This window comes from Orycteropus afer, unplaced genomic scaffold, assembly GCF_000298275.1.
Source record: "Orycteropus afer afer isolate SDZICR_OR568_19922 unplaced genomic scaffold, OryAfe1.0 scaffold00297, whole genome shotgun sequence".
NCBI classification, from domain to species: domain Eukaryota; kingdom Metazoa; phylum Chordata; class Mammalia; order Tubulidentata; family Orycteropodidae; genus Orycteropus; species Orycteropus afer.
In genome coordinates this window covers 4,226,311-4,249,649 of record NW_006921884.1, presented here as the reverse complement: position 1 = coordinate 4,249,649, position 23,339 = coordinate 4,226,311, and the positions used below count along the sequence as shown (strand labels likewise).

Genomic DNA, 23,339 nt, shown 5'->3' with positions numbered 1-23,339 from the left:
CCATAGTGATAACACCTCGGAAACCCAAGGAGGGGTCGCTATGACTTGGGCCTACTCGACGCATATAATAACAGTATCAACATAGTGTTGTGGTGGTTATGTTTTTGTGTCAACTTGGCTGGGCCTGGTTGAGTGGCTGGGCAGCTGGTGGTAGTTATTCCCCATGATGAGACTGGCAATCAACTCCAAGGTGGAATCTACCACAAGCAGCTGAGTAGCTGCTTTGGATATGTGGTCTGCTTTCTGTATATAAGAAGCAGCTTTGAGAATGGTCTCTAGCTTATGATACCTTGAACCCTGCATGTAGCCATGTCATTGTTCAGCAGCCTGCCATGCTCTGCTGACCTGGGGACTTACAATGGACTTGAATTAATAGCCTGCCATGTGAATTGGTAACATCAGGACTGTGCCTTGTTACTTGTCAACCTTGGGCTTGGCAGCCTCAATAGCCAGTAGCTGTCTGAGTGAAGAAAAGCCTCTAGCTCCAGTGGACTGGGAGCCAGAGGCAGAGCTGAAGCCCAAGACTGAAGGGCTTTCACATAGCCCCTAGAACCTGGCACTTTGAACTTGGACATAAAGCCTCCAAACTGTAAGAGAATAAACTTCTGTTTGTTAAGGCCATCCCATTTATGGTATGTTCCTGTCAGAGAGGCACCAGGTAACCAGAACAAAATATGGTACCAAGAGAATGGGGTGCTGCTTTGACAGATGCCTAAAATGTGGAAACAGGAGTGGAGTGCATCCTTGACCCAAGACCATGGCAGGGAGACCCCGGCATATGGTATTACAGATGGCAGAAGCAGAGCAAGAGACCAGCATGAGAGACGGCAGGAGCAGAGCAAGAGACCAGCATGAGAGACGGCAGGAGCAGAGCAAGAGACCAGCATGAGAGATGGCAGGAGCAGAGCAAGAGACCAGCATGAGAGACGGCAGGAGCAGAGCAAGAGACCAGCATGAGAGACGGCAGGATGAGAACTGAGAGAACCAGCATGAGACAGCGACAACCTTATCAGCCCATGGAGGAGAAAGCTTGATGTCTTTGGTTAGGCGGCTTCCTGGCAAACTGGGTTGCCTTCGGGCATTAATTGCTAAAAAAGACCGGCATGAAATGGAGTAGCAGGTTGCCCGGCCCACAGAGCGAGAAAGCTGAATGCTTTGGGGGCAGGAAGTTTTCCAGCGGAGGGGGTTGCCTTCGGCATTAATCAGCAGAAGCGGTGAGGCCAAGGAAATGGAAGCAGAGCTGCCTCAGCTTGAAAGGGTAGGACCATGGCCTTTGGGGGTAGAACCACCACAGCCCCCTAGGTTTCAGATCCAGACCTTCACCAACTTGGTTCTGGAGTGTGAGGCTGCTCATTCATTGAGTTAGTGGGATGGAGTCAAACCTCTGTCCAAGAGTGAGGGGGCAGGGCTGCCATGTCCAAGAGGGAGAGGAACGAGGCCCGCCAGGCCAAGGGGGTGAGGTCGCCAGTCAGGAACTAGGGGACTGGAGCCACACAGTGGAGGAGACCTGTGCAGATACTACCCATTGAAGATCTGTACAGGTGCCAAGTTGACAAGGGGTGGAACTGTGGTGGGTAGCATAGTGCCTGAGGCATTTGACTGCTAACCAGAAGGCTGGTGGTTCAAACTCACCAGCCACTTCTAGGAAGGAAGATGGGGCAATCTACTTCCGCAGTGATACTGCCTTGGAAACCCAAGGAGGGGTCGCTATGAGTCGCGTCCGACTTGACGGCACATAACAACAACATGTTTTTGTGTCAACTTGGCTGGGCCTGGTTGAGTGGCTGGGCAGCTGGTGGTAGTTATTCCCTATGATGAGACTGGAAATCAACTCCATGGTGGGATCTACCACAAGCAGCTGAGTAGCTGCTTTGGGTATGTCGTCTGCTTCCTGTTCAGCAGCCTGCCATGCTCTGCCGACCTTGGGACTTACAATGGACTCAGATTAACGGTCTGCTGTGTGATTTGGTAATATCGGGACTGTGCCTTTTTACTTGTCAACCTTGGGCTTGACAGCCTCAGCAGCCAGCAGCTGTCTGAGTGAAGAAAAGCCTCTAGCTTCAGTGGGCTGGGAGCTGGAGGCAGAGCTGGACTCCAAGGTTGAGGGGCTTTCACCCAGCCCCTAGAGCTTGGCACTTTGAACTTGGACTTAAAGCCTCCAAATTGTAAGAATAAACTTCTGTTTGTTTAAACCATCCCACTTGTGGTATATTTCTCTCAGAACGGCACTAGGTAACCAGAACAAGTGTCTAAGGCACTTGACTGCTAACCAGAAGCCTGGCAGTTCAAACACACCAGCCACTCCTTGGAAGGAAGGTTGGGCAATCTACTTCTGTAGTGATACCGCCTTGGAAATCCAAGGAGGGGTTGCTAGGATTAGGGTCCGACTTGATGGCACATAACAACAACAACATTAATGCTGGGGTGAGATGATACCTTGTTTTGATTTGTATGTCTCTAATGCTTAATAATCACAAGCATTTCTTCATGTGTTTGTTAGTCACTTGAATGTCTTCTTTGGTGAAGTGTCTGTTCATGTGCTCCACTCATTTTTAAAATGGATTGCTTATCTCTGTTGAGGTGTTGAAGTTCTCTATAAATTTTGGAGATTAGTCCCTTGTCCAATATATCATTACCAAAAACTCTTTCCCAATCTGTAGGTTCTCTTCTTACTCTTTTGAAAAAGTCTTTTTATCATATTATAAACATAAATGTTTAATTTTTAGGAGGTCTCAGTCATCTAGTTTGTCTTCTACTATTTGTACATTTTTGGTTATTTGATAGTGTATTTATGCCATGTATTAGGGCCACTATGTTTGCCCCTATTTTTTCTTTGATGATCTTTATGGTTTGGGGTTTTACATTTAGGTCTTCTACAAAGTATTCTTGCCAAAGAAATATTTAAACTGATTTAATAAAGCCTTTACACCTAATTTTATATTTGCCGGAAACACAGGGGATATAGGGACAAGTCAAACTAGCACAAGAAAGAAACAAACACAGAATGTGGGGTATTGTATAAGATAATGGTTGGATCTCTTTAAAAAGTCATTGTCAGCCTACATGACCAAGAGACCAGAAGAACTAGATGGTGCCTGGCTACTACATTCAACTGCTCAGAAAGGGATTGGTATAGGAGATCCTGGATAGAGTGGGAGAAAAATGTAGAACAAAACTCAAAATCAGGAAAAAGACCAGACCAACTGATCTAATAAGACTAGTGAAACCCCTGAGACTATGGCCTCTAGTTACCTTTCAGGCCTAGAATTGAACTCACTCCCATGGCTTCCAACCAAACAATAGACAGGCATATAAGGTGAACTTTTATACTAGGTAGGTACATTCCTTAGTACAATCAATCATGAAAGATCAGAAGGGCAGTATTTGCACAAGGAGATAGTTCAGAGGGCAGGAATGCATAGGAAAGAAGAACATAGGAAAAAGGTAACCATAGGGAAGAAGTAGGAATAGAGCTTGTTACATTATGAGGATTACAATCAATGTCTTGAGACAAAATGTCTATGAACTGCTATATGGAAAATGAATTTGCTTTGTAAGTTTTCAACCAAATAACAATCTTAAAAAAAAAAAGAAGTCAAAGTCATGGTGAATAAAAAGTCACAGGGCGGTTCCAGATTCATATAAATTTAAAAAATGTGACAACTAAATGTGTACATTGCATTGTACTATAGTTTTGGGAGGAAAAAATCAGCTATTAAAGTTACTTGGAACTTAATTGAGGAACTGGATATAAGACTATATTAAGGAATTACACCTACTCTTATCAGCTATCTTGTCATCTGACATTTCACATTTATGACAACAGTAAAAATCTACTATCCAACTATTTTTTGCATTAATGATGTACATCTGGTAATAACACTGAAGTGGAGGTAAGAGTAACGCTGGCTGTAATATTTAAGATTATGTGTCAACTTGGCCAGACGGTGATTCTTCATGGTTTGGCAGTTGTATAATGGTGTAATCTGGCATTTATGTAATGATTAAAATTTGGCAGTTATGTAATGATGTAGTTATCCTCCATTTTTGTGATACAATGTGGTCATCTCCATTTTCACACAGTATCAATTTTCCCATAATGACCTGGTCTTCAGAACCTAACTACATCAAGAAGTGAGGAGTGGGTATATTCTATGCTTATTTTTAGTTATACTAGTGTTATGGTTATATAGGAGAACATCCTTAGTCCTAGGAGATGCATACTAAACTAAATTTATATCTATAACTTACATTTAAATGATACAGCAAAAATAAATAAAAATAGATACATCAAAGCATGGCAAAGTGTTTAACAATTTTGAATCTAAGTAGTGTCTATATGGTGTTCATTTCAGTATTTTTCTAACATTTCTGTACTTTATTTCATAATAAAAAGTTACAAAAAGAAGTTACATTAACTTTATGGACTGATTTTGGGGAAAGTGCTAGTTTTACAATATTTATAAACTATAGAGTTTTCCATTTATTTAGACATTCTTTTATATCCTTCAAAAATATTTTATAACTTTTTTGTAAAAGCTACATATATTTATTAGATTTCTTTCAGGATATTTTATAATTATGTTGCTTTTGTAAATGTTATCTTTTTAAACTGATTTTTTAATATTGATTTTTTTTAATGGTCAACCACAGTTGAACCAATTCAGTTGAACTGAATTGAAGGATTCAGATGGTGGTCAACTACCTGAATCTTTCGATAACAGCAGAACTACCCAAAACAACTCAAAGAAACCAAAAATCAAACCTCTGTGTATAGCTCTCTCACAAACTGATTTTTTTTAATACCACTTTATATCTTTTTAAAAACTTTTTGGAGTTTTTTTGTGATGAAAATATATATAACAAAACATTTTCCAATTAAACATTTCTGGTGATGTAGTGCCTAAGGCACTTGACTGCTAACCAGAAGGCTGGCAGTTCAAACCCACCAGCCACTCCTCGCAAGGAAGACTGAACAATCTACTTCCGTAGAAATACCACCTCAGAAATACAAAGAGGGGTCACTACGAGTCAGAACTGACTCCATGGCAGTGATTTTTTGTTTTGTTTTGTTTTAATTCATTCAGTATGCTTTCAAGGTTCATGTTATTTTTGTGGCATGTATCAGGACCTATTTATCTTTATAAATGGTCCATTGAGTAATATTCCATTCTATTATATCTATCATATTTTGTTTATTCATTAATCTGTTGAAAGATATTTAGGTTGTTTCCACCTTTTGGTTACTGTGCCTAGTGGTGTACTGGTATACAATTTCAATTAAAATTCCTGCTTTCAATTTTTAAGGATGATTGGGCAATTTACTTCCATAGAGATACCACCTTGGAAACCAAGGAGAGGTTGTTAAGAGTCAAATCGACTCAACAGCAGTGAGTTTAGTTTGGGATTGCTGAATCATATTGTAACTCTATTTTCAACTTTTTACTAAATTGTTTTCCAAAGCAGCTGTACCATTTTTCAATCTTATCAGCAAAGAGTGAGTCTCCACATTCTCCTTGAAACAAGGAAAACTGGAAGTCATTAAAAAATGAAATAGAATGTATAAAGATCAATATCCTAGGCATTTGTGAACTGAAATGGATTGAACTGCCAATTTGAATTGAATAATCATATGGTCAACTATGCCAAGAATGACAAACTGAATATTTGAAGATCCATCCTGAAATACAATGCTGTCAAAGACAGGATAATAGCCGTAGGTCTACAAGGAAGACCAGTTAATATGACAATTCTTCAAATTTATGCAACAACTGCTAATGGCAAAGATGAAGAAACTGAAGATTTTTACTAATTTCTGCAGTGTGAAATCAATCAAACACGCAATCAAGATGCACTGATAACTACTAGTGATTGAAATGCAAAAGTTGAAAACAAAGAAGAAGGATCAATAGTTGGAAAATGTGGCCTTGATGACAGAAATGATGCTGGAGATCACATGATAGAATTTTGCAAGATCAACAACTCATGCATTGGAAATACTTCCTTTCAACAACATAAACAACAACTGTACATGTGGACTTCACTGGATGGGATACATAGAAATACTATCGACTACATCTGTGGAAAGAGACAATCGAGAAGTTCAACGTTATCAGTCTAAACAAGGCCAAGGGCCAACTGAAGAAAAGACAATCAACTGCTCATATGCAAGTTTAAGTTGAAGCTGAAGAAAATTAAAACAAGTCCATAAGAGCCAAAGTAATACCATGAATATATTCTATCTGCATTTAGAGACCATCTCAAGAATAGATATGATGCACTGAATACTAATGACCAAAGGCCAGATGAGTTGTGAGTTGACATCAAGGGCACCATACATGAATAAAACAAAAGGCTGAAAAAGACAGGAAAGAAAGAAAAGAGTAAAATGGACGTCAGAAGACTTCAACTTTGCTATTGAACATAGCATAGCTAAACAAATAGAAGGAAGGATAAAGTAAAAGAACTGAAGAGACAATTTTGAAGAGTGGCTCAAGAAGACAAAGTAAAGTATTACAAAAAATGTCCAAAGACCTGGAGTTAGGACAACCAAAAGTGAAGAACACATTCAACATTTCTCAAGCTGAAAGAAAAGAAGAAAATATTAAAGCCTTGTTTTATAATACTAAAGAATTCTATGGGGCAAAAACTCAAATGATGCAGGAAGCATCAAAAGAAGATGGAAAGAATACCCAGAGTCAATGTACCAAAAAGAACTAGTCAATGTTCAACCATTTCAGGAGGCAGCATATGATCAAGAATTAGTGGTACTGAAGGAAGAAGTCCAAGCTGCTCTGAAGTCACTGCCAGAAAACAAGGATCCAAGAATTGATGGCATATCAATTGAAATGGTTCAACAAATGCATGTAATGTTAGATGCACTCACTGTCTATGCCAAGGAATTTGGAAGACAGCTACTTGGTCAAGCAACTGAAAGAAATCCACATTCATGGTCATTCCAAAAAATGTCATCCAAAGGAATGTGGAAATTATCTAACAATATCATCAATATCACATGCATGTAAAATTATGCTGAAGATAATTTTAAAAGGGCTGCAGCAGTACATAGACAGGGAACTGTCAGAAATCCAAGTCAGATTCAGAAGAGAATGTGGAATATAGGATGTTGTTGTTGTTGTTATGTGCTGTCGAGTCGGACCAGACTCATAGTGACCCCTCCTTGTGTCACCGAGAGAGTATCACTACGGAAGTAGATTGCCCCATCTTCCTTCTGAGGAGTGGCTGGTGGGATTGAACAGCCAGCCTTTTGGTTAGCAGTCAAGTGCCTTAGGCAGTACGCTACCAGAGCTCCTAGGAATATAGGATATTATGCTGATGTCAGATGGATCTTGGCTGAAAGCAAAGAATACTAAAAAGATGTTTTCCTGTCATTTATCGACTATGCAAAGACATTTGATGGGTGGATCATAACAGATTATAGATAACACTGTAAGGAATGAGAATTGAAGAACACTTAATTGTCCTCGTAAGGAACATGTACGTAGATCAAGAGCAGATCAAACAGAACAAAGGGATACTACATAGTGTAAAATCAGGAAAGGTGTGTGTCAGGGTTGAATCCTTTCATCATACTTATTCAATCTGTATGCTGAGTAAATAATCCAAGAAGCTGAACTGTATGAAGAAGAATATGGCATCAGGATTAGAGGAAGATTCATTAACAGCCTGCAATATGTGCAGATGACATCACTTTGCTCACTGAAAGTGAAGAGGACTTGAAGCACTTACTCATGAATTCAAAGACCACAGCTTTCAGTATGAATTACACCTCAACATAAAGAAAACCAAAATCCTGAGAACTGGGCCAGTAATCAGCATCATGATAAATGGAGAAAAGATTGAAGTTGTCAAGGATTTCGTTTTACTTGGATCTACAATCAATGCCCATGGAAATAGCAATCAAGAAATAAAATGACATATTGCTTTGGGAAAATCTGTGTTAAAACACAAAGGTGTAACTTTGAGGACCAAGCAAGGGGCATCTGTCTCAAGTCATGGTCTTTTCAACTGCCTCATATCACGTGAAAGCTGAACAATGAATAAGGAAGACTGAGGAAGAAATAATGCATTTTAATTACAGTATTGGTGAAGAATAATGACTACACCATGGACTAGCAGAAGAATGGACAAATCCATGTTGGAAGAATAGTGCCTGAATGTTCCTTGGAAGGGAGGATGGTGAGACTTTATCTCACTTACTTTGAACATGTTATCAGGAGGGACTAATCCCTAGACAATGACATCAAGCTTAGTAAAGTAGATGGATTGACACAATGGCTGCAACAATAGGTGTAATCATAGCAATGACTGCTAGAATGGTATAAGACTGGGCAATGTTTAATTCTATTGGACATAGGGTTGCTATGAGCCAGAACCAGTTTAACAGCACCTAACAATAACAATGACTAGTAGCACTGTGCCATTTTGAGCATTTATATATCTTCTTTGGTGAAATGTCTATTCAAGTCCTTTTCCCCATTCTTAATGTGGTTGTTATTTTGTTTTGTTTTGTTTGCTGTTGTTAAGTTGTAGGAGATTTTTATATATTCTGGATATTAAACCCTTACCAGATAATATGGTTCCCCAAATTTCTCTCCCAATCTTTAGGCTGCCTCTTCACTTCGCTACTGAAGTCCTTTGATGCACCAAAGTTTTTAGTTTTGATGAAGTTCCATTTATATATTTTGTCTTTTGCTGCTCATGTTTTTAGTGTCATATTTAAGAATCCATTGTCTAAAAACTAGGTCCCAAAGATTACCCCTATATTTTCTTCTGAGAGTTTTAAGATTTTAGTTCTCACATTTAGTCTCTAGATCCATTTTGGGTTTTCATACACGGTATGAGGTATGGTTCAGCTTCATTCTTTTGCACGAGAAGGCCAAAAAACATACTTACCCTTTCTGGGGTAAAAGACTTTCATGTACCCTATGTTACATGGCCTCTGTCTTTGGATCTGGGGGTATAACTCTTGGAGTAATTTGAATTTGCCTTGGTCTGAGATCTCCAAGACACACCTGAGGATTTGTATTGTGAAGTGGGGTCTGGCCAGAGCAGAAAAGACTCACTTAGGAGGCCAATATCAATCAGCCTCAGGGAGGCATGATTTAGCCTGTCATGGAGGACTGGTCAATAAAAGCCTGGGATACTGAGGTTCAGGGAGCTTTCTGGATGCTAAAGTTAGGATGACATACCCTTTCTGAGACACGGCAGCTCAGCATTTTGAATCTTCCCAGCTCTTGCCTGTACATCTTTTCTTTATGTTGATCCTAATTTACACTGTAAACCCTTTTAGTGTAAGGTCCTTTCACTCTAATAAAAACCAATAGTCATAAATCATCTTCTGTGAGTTCTGTGACTTGTTCCAGTGAATTAATCAACCCAAGGACAGTGTCATCTTAACTTCTAAGGTCTAACTTAGCCCAAGGTAGCTAGAGACAGAAGAGAGAGGGAGAGAGCAAGCTATGTGGGCAGCTGGTGTTAGAAATGATGGAGAAGTAGGAGGGAGTGTAGGGATATGATTGCTCTTCACATTCTGGAAATTGCTTTACGCTGATTCTCACTCACAAAGCTATCATCATAACCCTAGAGCCTCCAGCAAGGAACAAAGCCTTGCTGACACCTTGATTTTAGCCTAATAAGATTTGTTGGAATTCTAACCTACAGAACTGTAAGATAATAAATTTGTGTTGTTTTAAGGCACTAGTTTTTGGGAATTTGTTACAGCAGCAACAGAAAACTAACTCAGCAGTATATTCCAAAGATATTTAGATTCAGGGTGAGAAGTTCCATTTTTTCCCTAAGTCATAGTCCTTAAAAGGAGTTTTTATATAGCTTTTGCATTGTTAGAGGAGATAGGAAGGGGAGATTTAAAATGTTGGATAGATGAGTAAACTTGGTTCTTTACTTCTCATTTGACTAGAAATCTTTGTACAATGCCTTGTCCCACTGTCAGAATCCAATGGAGAGAAGAGACACTTGGCACATTGTATCTCTTAATTAAAATTCTATTTTTCAGAAATTTTACTCATCTGTTTGCTCTGAAATAAATATTCACAACATACCAAGTGAACTGGTTTTATCAGTAAAAATAGTAATTTAGTAGTATAAAGATTTCTGCTTTTTATTCTCAAAGCAAAATGCAATACTCATAGGGCCACTATTATCATTTATGGCAGGTCAGTTCTTTACTGAACAGGACCATCCCACATACTACTAAGCATTAAGCATCCCTGGCCCCTGCACACTAAATCCAGCGGTCCCCAGTACCACAACCCCATGTCCCTATGACAACCGAATACACCTAACACACATTTCTAAATGTCCTCAAAGGCATACCACTTCCGGTCAACCTGTACAGTGTTAATTAATAACGAATCTAATCTACCTATTGCGCTTTGCCTGCCCTATTCCAACAAAACTCACTTAAGGGTCATATATACCATTCCAGCAGAACCAGACATATTTAAGGCTATATATTTTACAAAGAAAAATAATGAGATGATTGGTAAAAAGAAAAACCAGTAGGAATAAGAGGTTGGTTTGTTCATTGAACTTTGTTGTTATGTGCCGTCAAGTCGGACCCAACTCATAGCGACCCCTCCTTGGGTTCCCAAGGCAGTGTCACTATGGAAGTAGATTGCCCCATCTTCCTTCCAAGGAGTGGCTGGTGGGTTTGAACCGCCAGCCTTCTGGTTAGTAGTCAAGTGCCTTAGCCACTATGCTACCAGAGCTCAGCTGCTGACCAATTTATCTGACAAACTAGAAGAAGATATAAATCTATAAATCTGTCATTTAAATTCCCCTTACAAAGATAATACACCAAAAATATAATCAGAGCTCTAAAGTATGCTAAGAGTCCCAGACCACTCTCATGAATTTCTGGAACTGTGATTGGGTCTGGGCTACTCCAGTGTCTGCAAAGAATCTTGCATTTTATTTCTCACTATACCAAGGATTAAGAAATAATACAGAGTAGAGGATTTCTTATTGCCTCAAGTTGAAAATATGCATTTATTGTTTAAAATAAAATCAATACTTCAGATTTACAACTGTTGTTGTTGTTATATGCCGTCGAGTCGGCCCCGACTCATAGAGACCCCTCCTTGGGTTTCCGAGGCAGTATCAGTACGGAAGTAGGATTGTCCAACCTTCCTTCCGAGGAGTGGCTGGTGGGTTTGAACCGCCGGCCTTCTGGTTAGCAGTCAAGTGCCTTAGGCACTATGCTAACAGAGCTCCTAGATTTACAACTAGTGGTCTTTATCTTACTGAAAAACAAATTAATTTGTGAAACCAGCTGTGAAGGGTATCACCACATGCCATGATTCAGTGGCACAAAATCAACCTGAAAGCTAAGAATATAGAAAGTGTAGGTTTTATCAATCTCTCAGGACATGCTCTAAGAAAAACTAAAATAGTTCTAACACAACAAAAATTAACCAAGAAATGGTAACACAGATGGTTTCCTCTGTTGGCTTTTTTGAGCTGGCATTGCTCAGCCAAATAGCATCTCAACTTAGATTCTTTTGCTTCCTCAAAAAGATTTCCTCTAAACATCTTTCCATGAAAGATGCCAAGTACACCTTGCTAAAAGGAAAGGAATAAAAAAATATTTAGCATTAGCATAGGAGAAAAGAAAAATAAAAGGAGTAGGTGAAAAACATGACAATGAGAGGAACTTACTGGGCAGAAGTAGGTGTTCTCCACAATGTGATGGGCTACCATGCTGTTCTCAGCAGAAAGAGACATGATAAAAAGCAAAGCATCCCGAGCCTGCTGGCCTACTGTCCCCTCCCGGTGAATGAAAGGAATCAGAAGGGAGAAGATGAGGAAGTTGGCAGCTCCTTGGTCCTCACTAGTGTGGAAGAAGAGTTCCAGAATGGATGGATCTTTGGCAAGGATGGAACAGAGCTGATTAAGCAGGACAACCAGCTTGCCTTCCACAGCGGGGGTAGATGTTCCTGAACAAGAGCTCAGCAACATCATCAAGGGCTTCAGAATGGGCTTGTGGTGCAGAAGAGGCTGGTGCGACTGGGTGACCAACATCTCATACATCTTTAGCTGCTCAATTTTAGTCTCATCAGTAAACTCCCGTCTCAAGCTCCACAGGAAGAGTTTCTCCATGATATTTTCAGATACCACAAATTCCAGAATTGGTCCCATTGCAGCATCCTTGGCTTGCTCTTCAATCAGTAAGAAGAGCATGTGTTCTACGTAATTCTGCACAGCACTGGCCTCATCTGGAGGGATAGATCCATATTTTGCCTGAGTATTCTTCAAGGGGTCGTGTTTCTCTAAGATTTTCACAACCTGTAACCAAATCAAACATCTGTCATCCATCTGATGTTTATCATAATTACAAAAACACACTACCACTGATTTTACCAAACCTTCACTGAAAATGCAGGAGCTATGGTTCAAAACAAAATATATATGAATGATGTGCCCCTCTCTCATGGGAATAAAATAAAGGGATGAAACTATAGAAAGAGGTTTGAAGTCCATTTGTAATAGTTATAAATTTTGGCTTCCTACATATCAAAGAAAGTAGAATGGTTACATAAATTAAGCTATATATATTCTTTGAACTAGTATTGTGAAGACTATTTAGCAACATGAAAAAAAGTAAATTAGATGAAAATAAAAGTATATCATTTGTAGATATGTATATATATAATTATTAACTATCAAAAGTATATGTAAAAAAGACTAAAAAGAAACATGCAAAAGGAATATTTTTTGCGTTCAAAGGGATAACAATTTCTTAATTTCTTTCCTAAACTATCAACAATAATGTTTTTCACTTTTAAAATACATGTAATAAATAAAAGGAAGCCTGGCTACCACTGTGTTCTCCTACAGATAGACCTTGAGAGTTAATTTGGAGATTTCAGAAGGGAAATACAACTACTCATATGCCCTTGACAGAACAATATTCCTGCCTCCTCTGTTTGGATGGACACCCTCTTCAACCAAGCATGCAGCATTAGGAAGGATGAAGGGAAACTAATGAACAAGTAGTTTCATATGCCTAACATATGGCATATATTGCAACTTAAAAAGGAAAGTTTGGACTCTTTTTTTTTAGTCAGAAAATATTCTGAGAAAACCACTTATAAAATAAATGTCATAGTTCTGTTTCTCTCCCTTACCACTGTTGGCATTTGAATGCTCTCTCCACCAACTGATACTTTCTTCTACTTAGACCTAGGAATTAAAACAATTTTCTATCTCAACTTCCATTTAACTTTGTGACTTGGAATGTTTCACACAATACCCATTCAATGCACTTTAAAATGTATATGGTAATTTTAAAGCAGCCAAACATTTTATTGGCAACTTTATATTTGTTCCTTTCAGCCTTCCTGAACTGCATGCTGTACAGGATATGCTTGTTCTTTGCACTACCCATCCTAACCCAATTCTACGATGTGCTGTTACAGGTTCTATATTTAGGTTATACAATTTTTGCAAGTCACTGGGGAAGCTGGCAAATGTACAATGCCATGTCAGCATGCACAAGCAATGAGGAAAATTTATTTCTCAGGAAAAGCTTAAGTTTCTCCCCTGTCAGAAGCAGGGCAAGGAAACCTTTATAGACCATGCAAGTAAATCCCTACAGAATGAACAAATTTCCACAAAATCTGTAATCATTATTGACTTCTATAATCAAATGGATAACGCTGTCACAGAGGGAAAAAAATCACCCCAACACCCTTGAATAGGCATTTTTAATGAAGAAGGACTTTGGTTAGCAGCTACCCAGGAGGTACAAGGCCCAGTGGCTGGTGGCACCCATTCTGCCACTGGACATCCTCTTCTTCTGTGCTGCACAATGGACTCCGGGGTGCCCCATCCCCCACACTCTCTAACACACTGTCAAAACAGGCCTGACAACTCACTGGCAACAACTCTGGGACCTGGCTCTCCTCCTTTCTTTTTGTTCTGGGCCTAGATAACATCTCATAGACCGGGATCAGAGTAACACTTGCCAAGAAGGGGCCCTCACCTCTATACAACATGCTCTCCAACCCCAAAAGTCCCTAACTTCAAGGCTCCACATTCTGAAAAACAAATTAGCTACAGGCTGTACCAGTTGTATAATTTCAAAGTCTACACATTGAGATTACTTATGAGAGAGAGCTTTATAGCCAGGCTTCAGGGTAAAAAATGTAATCATATTTTTCATGTGTGCTTAGACTGTCTAAACTGCCCCAAACTGGGATTGTGCCTTATATATTGATAGGGTCACAATAAATTAGCTTAGTCTTTCTGAAAGGCAATCTGGCACTATGTAACAGAAGCTCTAAAATTGTTCCTGTCCTTTGACTTATTAACCCCACTTTGGGGAAAATGCAGCAAGGAAACAACTCAAAAATAATTTGTTAAAAAATGTTCATACCAATGATATCTTCAAATAATGAAAAACAAAAATAATACTGACCCAAACAGTCAAGAATCAGACAATTATAATAAAAATGTTACTTCATCATACAATAAAGCTACTAAAAATTATTAAACAATTTAAGTTAAAAATATATTGACAAATGGATGCATGATTAGAAAAGAGTCTGGAGAGATATAAATAATATTTTAAAGTTAATTACTAGGTCTTTCATATAAATCAACTGAATTTCATAATACAAATGAATAAAAATGAAAGTAGACAATATAATTTTGAACTAATAATGCCTTTAAAAAAAGAACAGAACACTGAGTTAAAAACAATACTGGAAATTTGTTAATTTTCTGAATTCCTAACTGCATATATATATTTTTAAATGTTACGTATTCACACGCATGTATATGTATATATATACTTATTACATACCTACTATATATATGTAATATACAATAAAACTATTTATACAATCACAAATTAATTTTTCTCATGAATTAATCTTGTTATATTATTAATCACAATATATTCCTTTGCAAACAGACCTACATTTTTTTTTGCTATGAAAAGCCTCAAAAAGTGAACTGAAATTTTCATATAGAATGCAAATTGTTTAGCAGTTTTTTTAACTAAAGATCTTTATCTTACATATACTATCTCTTTTATGTTGTCTTCTGGATTAATGGGCAGAGATACATGAATATAAAGCTATAATAAACCACACAGATACAAGGTTTGCTAATCATCTGGAATGGAGCAGACATATTAAGGGTCCTTTATTCATTCCCGGGAGCTCTGGTAGCATAGTGCCTAAGGCACTTGACTGCTAACCAGAAGGCTGGCGGTTCAAACCCACCAGCCACTCCTCGGAAGGAAGGTTGGGCAATCCTACTTCTGTAGTGATATTGCCTCGGAAACCCAAGGGGGGGTCGCTATGAGTCAGGGTGAGGGGTCAGGGTGAGGGGTCGCTATGAGTCAGGGCGACTCCATGGCACATAACAACAACATTATTCATTCCCAGCACTGGTCCTGTGGTTTTATTACCTGGAAGATGGGTGTGTTACAACCCATGCCTGTGAGTCAGGGAACAAACAGGCAGTAATCACCAAAGTGCTGATTATCCCTTTATTGCCACATGTTCTTAATCTCTTTCCTTAGGTGTCAGGACCCTCCCAGGCCATCACCCTTTCCCTTCTAGGCAGACACACCCATGACTTGCCTTTACAAGAAGGCTCTGGGTCCCCACACCCTGGACCTGGTTCCTACCCTAGACAGGCCTGCCTCAGAAACTTCTTGTGTAGAGCACAGCTTGCACTGAAATGTCAAAGAATTTCTGTTGTGATGTCCCAGGTTTGCCATCCACACATTATAAAAGCAGTTTCTATTGACTGATTCCCGGCACTACTTGGACTATCTTTTTTTTTTTTCCCCTTCTGTGTTCTCTTCTCACATTCCCGTCACCAAACTCCACTATTCCTATGTCCCCCACTTCTGCTTGCTATCTAATTTTACCTGTGTGAGGCTGAGGCCAGAGTCCTAATAGCCTCCAGGGAAATCTTTAACCAGAAACCTTTTAGTGCCAGGGATTCTAACAAGTCTTTTAATGTTGAGGATTCTAAACACTCCCTAGGGCCTTTATCTACCCTCCGGTCTCAGCAGGTATCAGAGATTTCCTTCAGATTCAGCATGCATCAGAGAAGTCCTCCGGAATCAGCACGTATCAGAGATCTGCGTGGCTCCTGAAGTCTTCCACTCTGCATCCTCCCTAAATAATAATTCCCTAAGTAGACTTTGGAGCCGGAGGTTCCAACACGTCCCCCAAAACCCCTTAGCAACAACCAATCATCTGTACCCCTTCGCCCTGGTGCTACTCCACCCCATATTTTTCTATAAAAATGTGATAATGAAGGAGCACGGGGTCTTTTGCTAAGGCCACTGAGTTGGCAAAGAGCAAGGACCCTAGCTTGAGCTAGCAAATAAACTTTCCTTTTGCATTTGCATTGTCGTGTGCTGGCAAATTCCTCGCGCTGAACAACTCCTTCACAACCTGGGCACAACACCTGCTTACCAACTCTCCTCACCTTCTAGTCCTACAGACGCTATAGTGCCATGCTGCTCACAGTGGCTTCCCCAGGCCTGGCCCACTCTTGTAATTACTGGCTATTTTATACTCTTAATCTTGCCTCAGCTATCCTAACCCCAGTTTCTCCTCAGCTACCCACTCTCAGTCTCAGGAATTCAGTTCTGGGAAAAAATACAATCAACAGAGCTGGAGGGATCTGAGTAGGGAAGAGAATAAAAGCAAGTAAAATATGCTTTGCAAATATTTTCTTTATTAGATACGTTCACTCTGTCAGGCTGAAAATACCATTTAATGAATTAATCAACCCCTGATGAAGGCTGTCTGTGATCATTAATTAAGTGAATCCGTTGAGATGAGAAATAGTAATGTTTTGCGGATCATAGCTAGGCATTTGTTGATTATAAACTTTAACAAAAACAGGCTGGTATATATGTGTGAACCATGAGCCTGGATCACACATAGATCCACATATAATTCACCATAATTCTCTTTTAAAAAAAAACCTTTTATTGTAATTTGGATTAAATTTTGCAAAGCAGATTTGTTTTACGTTCAACCAAAACCAAACTCACTGCTGTCAAGTCAGATCCGACCCACAGCGACCCCTCCTTTGGTTTTTGAGGCAGTATTACTACAGAAGTAGATTACTCAATCTTCCTTCCATTCAACAGCTCACCACATTTTGTTTTGTAACACTGACTACAATCCCCACAATATAACAGCTCTCCTCCCATTTCTTCCCCGTAGTTACCCTTTTCCTGTGGCCTTCTTGCCTTTGCATTCCTGCCTCCTTACCTTTCTCTCTGTACAAATGCTGCCCTTCTGATCTCCTATGGTTGACTGTTCTAAGGAGTGCATCTCCCTAGTGTAGATGTTCAGCCAGTAGACCTGTCTATTATTTGGCTGAGAGGTAAGCCACAGGACTGAGTCTAATTCCAGGCCTGAAGGGTGACTAGGGGTCATAATCACTAATCTCTATGCAAGCAGTAATCCTGGTCTTCTTTATGTTTTTTAATCTTGTTCCACATTTTTCCTCCCACTCTATCTAGTATCTCCAATTTTGACCACTTTCTGCATGGTTAGCACTGGTAGCCGGGTATCATCTAGTTCTTCTGGTCTCAGGGTTGTTAAAATAAACAATACACAAATGTTGTGTGGATAATGGCATTCAAATTATCATCAAAACAATGTAGCTACATTTTTAGCCTAACTTCAGAGTCATCTGACCTATAAATATGAAGATTGTTGGGAATAAATAAGATGAGCAAATAGCATATTTCTTTCATTAGAGAATATCAGATATTCCTATCCTCAGTCCAAATGATGGCTCTGGTGGCAGAGTGCCTAAAGCATTCAAACCCACCAGCCACTCCTCAGAAGGAAGACTGGGCAATCTCCTTCTGTAGTGATACCAATCAGAAACTGAAAGAGGGGTTGCTATGAGTTGGATCCGATGAGTTGGATCCGATATGACGACAATGAATTTGGGGTTTTTCTGGTCAGTGATAATGGCCCTAAACTTCAAATATTTACATATTCTAAATATGAAACTCAAATGCTTTCAGAATGAAAGATCTGTGAAAGTCACAGTTATATCTGGAGTGTTTCCCTACCAGCAGGTTAGCATCAATTCCATCTTAACTTTATTACATATGTTTTCTATACATGAATGTAGCAATAGGTAATTACATACACTACTTTGGTCTCAGTCTAGTTATTTCAAGAAAGTCACAGGAGTGCATTTTATACTTCCAAATCTTTGGAAAGTTCATTTAAAATGGCACCATGGGGAAAAAAAAAGACAAACTACTAAGCAACATTTTCCATCATACAGGCTCTCTAAAATCTTGATTTTATTTTTCAAAAGAAAGGCAAGATTCAGCTGTCTTAAGTTAAATTCCACTTTATATACCCAGTCCTTATTCATTAGTTAACAGCTATCTCTTTCAATCTGGATATTCCTTGCACACCTATTTCCATGGGAGACCTTTCTTTTTATATTAAGATAACAATCTTATAATGTATGTGCACTTGTACCAGTTGTTTAATGTCACCTCCAGTCCTGAATGCCAGAAATTTGGCTAAATCTGGGATAAAACAGGATCAAGCAGGAACTAGGTCTACAAGCCATACTTTCTTGGGACCAAAGGAAGTCAGATAATTACTGCAATACAGATACATGTTAGTAGCATCAGTCTATAAAATAACATAATAAATCCCTTTAGCTTAGGTATAATATGTGACAATATTTCAGGAATATATGGAAAGGACTAAAAAGTAATGATCTATATAAAAATATCCCAGAGAACATTGTGATTTCAGCTATAGCAAAAATCACTGAGCATACACTGGGAGAGTTGCTGACATTTCAACATGCTCAACCACTCGAGTGTCTGCAGCACAAGTTAATGCCTTGGCCTTCTGTCTTAAGAAGATAGCTTTTGCTCTCTCTTACTTTTGACTATCAAGTTTAGGGCTATATAAAAGTGTGGAGACTGATTTAAATTTTAAAATGTTCACAAGTATCAATTTCCTAAGAAGGTTAATTAGAGTTCTTTAATATATTACATCTCTCTAAAGTTTTACTTAATTTTTCTCTAGTTTGGTCTATGACAAGGCACAGCCTAAAAAAGTGAAGATGAACAAAGAAAGAGAATGAAATTCAAGGAAAACTATCTCAAATTCATATATAGGTGTTCTATACTTCTTTAACAAGGAGTCCTGGTGGCACAGTGGTTAAGTGCTTGGCTAGTAACCAAAAGGTTGGCAGTTTGAACCCACCAACCGCACTATAGGAAAAAGATGTGGAAGTCTGCTTCCACAAAAATTACAGTCTTGAAAACCCTATGGGGTAGTACTACCCTGTCCTACAGGGTCACTATTAAGTGAGTAAGAATCAACTCCACAACAATGGGTTTTAGCATTTGACTGCTAACTAAAAGGTCAGCAGTTCAAACCTATGAGGTAGTCTGCTTCTATAAAGATTTACAGCCTTGGAAACCATATAGGGCAGTTCTACCCTGTCCCGTAGGGTCACGATGAGTTGGAATCAACTTGATGGCAGTGGGTTTGGTTTAGTTTTTATAGATTCAGCATACTTGGAACTCTAGATGAGATACTCACATATTATCTACTTTTCTATAAATACAAGTATCCTGTCAAACTTATCTATTTTTCATTATTGTGGGAAGGCATATATGGAGCCCTGGTGACTTAAATAACTTATCTGGATGATTCAATTCTTTCCCAACCCCTTAAAGAAGAAGGGGGGGAAAAAAAAAAAAAACTTATTAAACCCACTGGCTTTTCCTCATCCATCACCATTACTCTATTTAATCTCTGATGTTTTCTGAGCCAAAAAATTTTACAACAACCTATTTTTGGATTCTGAGGGTAGTGAGAAGGTGCTTTGGGCTGTTAACTAACTACATGCAAAGACAGGAATATGCATTTCCAGTTGATTTTTTTTTTTTTTTTAACCTACCACCTCTGTTCTCCTAGCTCTAAAAGCAGACACCATTTTGTGTAACTAATACTGATTCAATGCTTGAAAGGAGAGGATAAAGAATAAATAGAGCAAAGTCCACGAAGCTTCATAAAGTACAACTGTGCCATTAAGAATGACTAATATAGGTGATTTCATTCACATAGCAGTCTAGTGGAATAGTTTATTATCTGGTAGACCAATGCTTCTGCTCGTTCTTACCCTCTCTTCCATTCAGAAAAAGGAAAGAGGCAAAGACAAAAGATAAGAACAAATCTATTAGGTTACAAACTGTTTCTACAGATTAATACAAAAATTAAACACATACACACTTCTCCAGATCATTAAATTCAAGCCCAAAGATCTTACTAGTAGCAAATTATACAGTGTATTATAAATTATTATACGTTCAAAACTGTTTTCTAAGTTGCTGGCATCTACTGAAGCTGTTTTTAACATTTCCGGCTTTTCAGTTAAACAGTATACAGAGCACCTGCAATATGCCATACTCTCTTCTGAGCACTGGGGATGTAGATAAACTACAAATAGTCTCTGATCTTGAAGAGCTTGTGATAAGGTTGGGAAGAAGATACTGTACATGTAATTTTAATAAAAAGTGGTTAGTGTAACAGTGAAAGAACGCTCAGGGTGCTATGGGAGTATAAAAAAGGGCAAGATGGTTTCCTGGAGGAAATGACGCCTCCAATGACTCCTGTAGGACAGACATTTAACACAGAAGAGGAATGGTCCTGGCAGAAAAAAAAAAGCATGTGCCTAAGGCACAGAGGCATAAAACAGCAGGAGGGACAGTGACTAGGGGTGGCAGAACTACAAGCAATTTTGCACCTTTGGACAAGGAGCATTGGTAGTACAGTGCCTAAGGCATTTGACTGCTAACCAGAAGGTTGGTGTTTTAAACCCACCAGCTGCTCTGTGGAAAGAGGATGGGGCAATCTACTTCTGTAAAGATTTACTGCCTCGGAAACTGGATGAGGGTCTCTGTGAGTTGGAACTGACTCAGCAGTGGGTTTGGCTTTCTGGTTTGAATGAGAGACTGGAAGTGAAGCAAGCCACTATATAAAGAACCTGTTGTACCATACTGACCTGGATGTAGGTGGCAAGATGCCACTGAAGGGTCCAACTAGAGACATGACCTAGCCAGATCTGAGTTTTAGATTCTTTGCTCTGGCCACTTAAGGCTGAAGATGGCATCTCAAAAGGTGAGAAGAACTACAAGGAAGGGGACACTTTGCTACAGCCTAGATTCCCCATTGTCACAATTAGGAATGCTACTACTCTTGAATGTCCACCATAGAATTATTCTGGGAATGCCATGAGATCACTGGATCCAAGGAGTAGTTTGGAAGCTCAAGTGCTCCTTGAATCACTCAAGGTCTCTCCTCTGGTGACATCACCACTACCACCACCCCTTCTCCCCACTGCCCAGCCTCTGAATCACAGATTGCTTTAGATGGCTGCTCCAGACAGGCTGCAAGGTACAGGTGGGCAAAGCACCTATCCTCTTCCATCAAAGTTTGCTTTTTATTTTACTCAAGCTCTGGAACATTATTGTTGTTAGTTGCCATTCTAACTCATGGCAACTGCATGTGTGCAGAGCAGAACTCTGAAACTCCAAAGGGTTTTCAACTAGGGGTGGCAGTTGAACCAGGGGTGGAGTTGTGACCTTTTTTAGAAGCGGATTATCAGGCTTTTCTTCGGAGGTGCTTCTGAGTAGGTTCAGACTACCAACTTTTTGATTAGTAGTTTAGTGCTGGCGGTTCAAATCCACCAGCCACTCCTCGGAAGGAAGGCTGGGCAATCTACTTCCGTAGTGATACCACCTCAGAAACCCAAGGAGGGGTCACTATGAGTCGGATCTGACTCCATGGCATATAACAACAACAACAGGGGCTCCAAGCTCTGGAATGGAAGCTACTAATAAACCAATACAAGGGAATCAATCAAACATATGTTAATTAGGCCAAATTTGTACTTAAGCATCTTAATAAAGAGAACTCCAGATAATACAGGCTTATGTTGCCTTTATTTTCTCTGTTTTAACATATAAAAAAGCATTGTAATGAGGCACTTCAGTAAATAAAATGCTGTCACCAGTTTTGTGTATGCCACATTTCTTATCAGCCTTACAGTTTTCTTGGGATGGCTCAGGAGTACCCAGCGGCTGCAGTCATAATAGTCATAGGAATTTATATCAGATTTTAGTTCATTTCTCAATCCTCTGCAACTGTTCTTCACCCAACTGCAGCCTGAACAACTCACAGAAAAATACTAATGCATGGAACTCCAAAACACAAATAGCATGCATTCCTATCAGCTAAAGGTCTCATTCTTTGCCTCAAACTCGGCCCCCATCTGTGCTTTGCCCTAGCTTCCTTACATTTTCTTCACCATCCAAATATCCCTTCTCTAAAATATTCTCTTTTGCTCTATCTAAATCTTCTTTTTCCACAGCCAAGTAAGCAAAATCTCACTTCCTCCATTTCCCAGGCCTTTCCCCACCCATAAAGGTCCCTTCCCTAACTTTATTCCTATAATCGTTTTTATACATTTTGTAAGCACATATCCCCATTGTTGTCCCAGTTAGCTTATAAACCCAAAAACCAAAGCCACTCCCGTGGATTGATTCTGACTCACAGCAACCCCCACTGGGTTTCCAAGGTGGTAAATCTTTACACAAGTAGATTGCCCAGTCTTGCTTCCACAAATAAGCTTATACATTCTTTAAAAGCCCAGATCAAGGCTTATACATTCCTAAGTCCCTCTTACCTTGCCTATAGTGATGTACCTGGAGTGTGAACTCAGTAAATCGCTGCTGAACAATAATCACTTTGACACTTACATGAATTTCTTCAACCAGTATTTTCATTCATAAAGGTAACAGGAAGGGCCTCAAGAACCTTTGGGAGTAGGCAGACTAAGGACATTTTCCTGATTTACTTCAATGGAACAGTGAAGCCTAAAGAGATAAGAGACTTGCCCCAAAGTTAAAGAAATGTTAACCAGCAGTAAGACAGAAAGTGTCTTTACTTTACAAAAGGAAGTTGTAACAACCATACACCATTCCCTCTGGCAAAGTTATCCTTATACTCAACTCGATATTTCTCTGTGTGTTCTCTTGGATTGTTAGTATCTGTACTACAGGAAGGAATTCTTCAGATAACCTAAAATGTCTGATAATGCTGAAGTCATTCACATTGGGTATGTTGTTATTGTTGTTGTTATGTGCCGTCGAGTGTCGAGTCGGCCCAGACTCATAGCGACCCCTCCTTGGGTTTCCAAGGCAGTATCACTACGGAAGTAGGATTGCCCAACCTTCCTTCCGAGGAGTGGCTGGT

At 39.3% G+C, this 23,339-nt stretch overlaps 1 protein-coding gene across 1 annotated transcript in view; it reads right to left on the bottom strand.

Moving 5' to 3' along the window:
- FHIP1A (FHF complex subunit HOOK interacting protein 1A) overlaps window positions 1-23,339 on the bottom strand; it is a gene marked incomplete at its 3' end in the record, with an annotated part of 156,505 nt that overhangs the window by 130,502 nt on the left and 2,664 nt on the right. The window contains exon 2 of the mRNA XM_007951552.2: window positions 11,701-12,327. Within this exon, the coding sequence (XP_007949743.1) occupies window positions 11,701-12,327 (627 nt within the window). The remainder of the gene's footprint in view (window positions 1-11,700; window positions 12,328-23,339) is intronic.